We start from the raw sequence: 6,204 nt of genomic DNA, 5'->3' as shown, positions 1-6,204 counted from the left end.
ACCTTAATACATATTACTGTACTGTACAGTGCCTACTGTACATCTGCAGTAAATAGTATACATGTGGTCAACATATCTTCTCTACTACATGTTATTTGACAGCATTCACAATTTCACATCCATCATATCTATATACTTTTGAGTTGGGCATCCTACCAAACATGTCTTTGCCTGAACCTCCGTACACCAGAGAGAATATTTACTAATTACTGAATTACTCTCATGTCTATTATTGTCAGTAACAAGTCGAATACTTCACATAACATGTACATTATGATATCAAGTAACGTTAACCTTTTTCTCTTATCATCACAGAATGTTAACCATCAAAGAGCTAGCTGAGCTGAAGCCAGCTCCATACAGTAAACTGTTCAAAGCCTAAAGTTCTGCAAGTGAGCAAACCACGCCCATTCAACGCAAATGGACAACAGAAGGAACTTTATCACCTAGCCCTTTCAGACAACACAGGGGTTATGTGCCAAGATAGATGTTGAACAACGCTACGAGGACATGGCAAAAGACATTATCAACCCTGCACCTAAGAAAGTGCAATCAATGAAACAGATGAAAGCTTCACCAACAAAAACCTTAACTTCTATTGAAGCCCAAATTATCAGGGTAAGTACTATCATCTGTTCACAAACTTATATTACTATTTAATTTTAAAACCGTAAATTCATTTCACTTAATACATGAAACAGATGTTGTACAGTACCCAGTGGCAGATCAGTACAAGGTCTGGTGATTTGAGTGGTTTGGCTCTCAGCCAGATAACCTAATCCTAGCATTCATAGCGGCATTCTGCAGTAAAACATGACAATATTTTAGCCACTACCACAAACACAAATTGTCCCCCAAATTGCCCTATAACTGGACTAGGCAATCTCATGCCTAATCACAGGTAGGTATTTCTGTTTTGTAGGTTACTTTACCGAAGGCAAACAAGTAGCTTAGATAAAGTAAAATTGGTAATAACAATGCTCTTGTACATGTGTGTGTGTAAACGTATGTAAGTGTGTGATGTTCTAGCTTGAAACACAATACCTTAAGTAAGGTACAACAGCAGATCTCATATTTGATACGTACTCCCAATAATAAGTACAAATACAGTATTGATTTGTTGGAGTTCAAATATCAGTTGCCACCAAAACTTAAAGGTATAAACATGCAAATGTCCAAAAACGCTATAAATCCATTTCATGTACAGTGATCATATGCATAATATTTACTTTGATATTGTAGAACATTTTACTATACTTTCAAGAAGGTCTCAAGTCATTTGAGGTCAGCAGTGGTTCAAATTTGGAAACCGTATAAACAAAACATCTCAAAATAAGGAAGTACAGCAGATCTGTTTTTGGTCAAGATCAAATGTTAACTGGGGTGAGGAAAGGTTAACATGAAGAAATCTCAAAACATCCATCTCAAGAACCTTAACATCAAGGAAAGATAATCTAAGTACTGTACAGCAGAACTCATACATGGTATGTAACTGGTTAGAACTTTAAGTTGTCACTATAATTCTTACCGTTTCAAGATTTTCCACCAGGAAACAATGTATATTAGTGTCTTCACTCTGGTCTTGAATTGCGGTGAATATCACATAATTGAATTTTAGAAACACTTGCCCATTAGAAAACTCCAAAGGATTAAAGTTCACTTTCTCGTTCTTCTATAGCATTACAGGATGAAGCTGTTAAGCATGTTAATGTGAGAGGCCAACCATCTGCAGTACGTAACATTTGTCAAGGACAATACAGATGAAGTGGAAGTTGCATTGTGGAGAGGAAATGCAGAGACTACCACTGCATGAAACTGTGCTATATGATACGTATATTTACATACAGGGTACACTGTACACTGGCAGTATATTACAAATACCGAGTCACGTGATTAACGGTGAACCATCGAAACATATGAAATTCGCCCGCCCTCTAAAAATTTCCTAGCTGAGAGTGTGCTTTTAAGAACTTTTTTGATTGCCATTTTGTTCGAGCATAATTTTTTCACTCCCTGTAGTATATTGTGTTTTGACCTCCATGATTCGATGAAGGTAGCATTTACACATTCCATTCATATGGATTAATCAATACCTGGAACGTTTTACCGGTCTCACATTGCTAGCGTGGACCCGCTCAAGCCTAGTTTGTATTATTGTGAACTGGTCATACATAGACGTTTATCATATAGGGACACTTTGACATCGATACTGTATGATAGCCAGAACTAAGGACGCTTGGAATGCAGGAATCGTCTCAATCATTTGTTTGTCTTTTAAGCGTCGTAATAATAACTGCTGATTATTATTAAATATTATTATATGAGGGTAGAAAACATGTGGGATGTGTGACAATACCTACAATAATGTGACCAATTGTATAACAATTTAATTCATATTTCTTTAACCCTACCCCCCGATATATACCGTAGATATAAGATATCAACCAGCAAAATGACGAAACGGATGACAGCCAAGTCCACGACAGCCCAGAAGGACCATCACCTCGAGAATCGCACCCACCATCAGGTATTAAGGCTACAGTGAATTTTTGGAAGTATAGCAACCGATCTCACTTCCTTGAGTCACCGCATCTTAACTCGTTTCTGCTTTGTTCAATACCCGCGATAAATTACGTACATGTAATTATCTGAGAGCCGGCATTCTTGCAAAAGTGTGAAGTTTATCTACGCCAGACAATCAATGGCGTTAATCCTAATTAGTCTTGACCAATCCGTATGACAGGAGGCTGAGCATTTGTACTTTCAGGAAAGCTAAGTAAAAAGAAATACCCAGAGGGGATGGGGATTCCCAGGCTAACACTATACATTTGGAATGAAATTGGCAATCATGTATAAGAATACAAACGCAGTAGTCAATGTTATTACTTGCATCCACTGCCCTCGAAAAACCCTATCCTTTCACCGCTAATAGTATGCGTAACACATGGGCGGCGATCATGGGTTGGGGGACGGGGGGGGCACATGTCCCCCAAATATTTTAGGTGGGGGATATCTTATCTAATATCCCCCAATATTTGGTGGCATAGTTTTTTTTTGGTGGCTATAAATAGAAAAGAATGCGTCAGATTATTTATCAAAATCATATTTGGCGGTGGCTAAATTCTTCATCCAACTCATGTTGCATGAGGTAAATGACTCTTCGTGGTCGTTTCTGTGAACTGTGACCGTATAGCATGTTTTCACTCATGAGTATTATCATGTCTGTACGCCTTTACAGTTCAATCGTGTGTCGAAATTTCCGTAGAAAATGTCTCTTTTTTCTGCCAGTCTGTCACAGAGTTCGTCGGAGCAGGGGATCTCTTTTCAATTTCCATACTGTCAACTATTTACGCGTCGCTAAGGTCATATGTCAAGTAAAGCTGCCACGTCGACAAACCAAGTATTGCCCCCTACTCCAGGACTCTATTATTCGCTGAAAGAAAATGTGAATAAGACACATTTCCCAAAAAATGTATCGAACATTGATATCGGTGTAGTCCAGCCTGTTCCATGCCTTCTAGCATTTACCCCTCATCATGGAGCTAACACAAAGCCAATTGAAGCTGTTTTTTCTCGGAAAATGAAATTAGCATTTCTGTCATGTTTAACTCTCATTTTCGCATGTATCCCCTAGTTTGTCATGGAGGAAGTGAGGAACAGTAAATATTCTGGTATTTAATATTTATTTATTTATTCACAGAAGCAGTCGAATTGGAACCAGGTCCAAGTGCTCCAAGACGAAAGCGAACAGCTTCAGCTGGTAGAGATTACATGTTTTTCTGTTGAGATATATGTGCAGGGGTGTTGCTACATTTCTTGTTCAAGATTGAATATTATTTAAGGAGAGGTGGCTAATGCAAAATTCGATTGCAAGTAGTATAACGTACAGATATCGTAACTTGTAACAGTAACAAGTCGCATTAAAAAGTAAAGTTGGCTGCGTAAACACCGTCCAGTGATGGACCTAACCATGTTTGTATTCTTATTCATCTCATAAATATTACACTGGCAAATCTGTGTGATGAAATACGTTAACAAGTGAACCTTTTATTCTGACCCTGCAGTATTATATCTTTGCTGTAAAGCTGTTTTTGTATTGTTAATTTCAATTAATGTCATATCTACAAACATAGTTGTCTTCTTGAAGTGACATGTCTGGTAATGCATGTGATACGAATTCTCTGATAGGAACCATTACCTTATTGCGCCCAAAACCTTTTTAGTACATGAGAATAGGTGTGGTAATTGCCTATTGGGTAATTAATAAAAATGGAAGCAAATTCATTTTTTGGTGGTCTGATTCTTTCATGTGTATGGCGTTTCTGTAATAGAACATTTCATGCGTACTCCCTTGAATAGTTAGTCACAACAGAGAGTCTTGGACCACAGAAATAGCAAAATACGGCCCGATTATTTTTTACTGGTATATTTCACTTATATTTCTGCAGTATTGTGTTCTGTAAACCAACACAAAACATATTACCTATCGTACTTATTGTATTCAAACAGATCCAGGGCAGTCAAACGCAAACAAAGGACGGGGAAACAAATCCATGCTAGTGGAATTTCAAAAATGCCAAAAACAGTCACAACAAAGATATTTTCACGAAAACAAGTGGCGAAGATAGCAAAGGGAAGCGGAAGAAAAATGGCGAAATGAGTCGCTAGCGCAACAGAAAAAGCTAGTAGACAGCCTCACAAACTTCATGACAACCATGACTAGCATGGTAGCTGCCCAAAGACCACCCACACCAGCAGCGACAGGATGGCCAACAACAGCGTCGATGATGAATGTGAGAGTTCCATCGCAGCAATGACAATCATATTCGCACCATGCCCAATCAAGTGCCTTTCATTATAGACGTTACCCCAACAGTTCTGCATTTCCAAATACGGTTATCCAAATACGCCACCACCGGGACCATTTGCTCATCCCAATCATATGCCTGGTGAAACCACTGGAGACCAGAATGCTCCTGGACCCAGTCGAGATTATGAAAGGAGTGACCCAAGATTATAAGGGTTCAGATTATAACTGTTCTTTGGTTTTTGATGTATGTGATTGAGGCTATTATCACAATGTACTTTTATGGTTATTTTCTACAAGCAAAACAAATACTAACAATCATTCTTTTCATGACTTTTATATGCATGTTTCACTTGTTAACTGTGGCGGGCTACTCTCCTTTTCAACTTCTTCATATTCGAGCCAAATAAATTCTATTCATAATTGACATTCATGGCAGTTTCGTAAAAAGGTATATATCGTCCCCCTTCGTGTCCTATTTACTATCCCTTAAAAAGGAATTGTCTGGTGGAAGATTTGCATACCATGTCTTCATAGATTATATATTTTTCTTTCTAACTATGTTAAAATTGTCCCCATTCGACGTTTATTCTTGTAAAAATCTGGTTTTCAAATTCACCAGCTTCTCACCAAAACCACCGTTTGTTCGAACGCATGCAAATGGACCAAACGAGCGACTTCAAGTTAGCACTCCCATTTCCGCAGCAAGTACACTCTGGCGTGTACACGCAAAGATGATTGCCTATGTATTACGCCTATGTATGTCGTAATCTGCATTTGCGAAGATGACGTCATGTTCTCTACTGTTCAAAGAATGTTCGAAATATCCATCCTAAATGATCATTAAATCGTTTCCCTGTCAAAGGCAACATTGGCGTCTCATTTTTTAAAACATGTTTGGAAAGTTATTATGGTAACGTATAAGGGCTACCAGACAATTCTTTTTAAGATAGCATACTTTTGTTTAACTGGGGGAGGGGTGGGCGGAGGGGGTAATTATCGTGATTTTGACAGGCCGGCGAGTTTTTCTGGTCCCGTAACCCGCCAGGGTCGTAGGGGCGCTGCAATGGAGAACTCATCAGCCGCTTCCATTTTTGTCGGTCGTGGGCAAGAGCCTGGTTTGTAGCAAAGTTCATGCCAGTCCACTCCTTGATGTTGTCGATCCATCTCTTCCTCTGTCTGCCCCGTCTTCTCTTCCCCTGTACCGTGCCTTGGAGGATGGTCTTCGACAGCCCGTCAGTTCTTGTCACATGCCCATACCATCTCAGTTTTCTTTTCTTGACTGTGGACAGTAGGTCTTTGTAGTTGGTGATGTGTTGTTTGACGGTTCTGCCTACTTCCTCATTTGTGATGTTGTCGGTGTATGAGATGCCAAGGATTCTTCTGGTGCATCTCAT

At 39.1% G+C, this 6,204-nt stretch overlaps 1 protein-coding gene and 1 long non-coding RNA gene across 2 annotated transcripts; one reads left to right on the top strand and one right to left on the bottom strand.

The window, feature by feature from the left end:
* Positions 1–1,836: 1,836 nt before the first annotated feature.
* On the top strand, positions 1,837–5,535 carry LOC139954932 (uncharacterized). Its single transcript, XR_011788240.1, has 3 exons — positions 1,837–2,527; positions 3,701–3,760; positions 4,510–5,535. It is a non-coding gene; the product is annotated as an uncharacterized lncRNA (long non-coding RNA).
* Positions 5,536–5,751: 216 nt separating this feature from the next.
* LOC139954706 (uncharacterized) lies at positions 5,752–6,204 on the bottom strand. Its single transcript, XM_071954628.1, has one exon. The coding sequence runs from the start codon at positions 6,202–6,204 to the stop codon at positions 5,752–5,754; it is 453 nt and encodes a 150-aa protein (XP_071810729.1).

The sequence above is a fragment of the Apostichopus japonicus genome, chromosome 17 (assembly GCF_037975245.1).
Source record: "Apostichopus japonicus isolate 1M-3 chromosome 17, ASM3797524v1, whole genome shotgun sequence".
Taxonomy (NCBI): domain Eukaryota; kingdom Metazoa; phylum Echinodermata; class Holothuroidea; order Aspidochirotida; family Stichopodidae; genus Apostichopus; species Apostichopus japonicus.
This window is presented reverse-complemented; position numbering and strand designations above follow the sequence as displayed.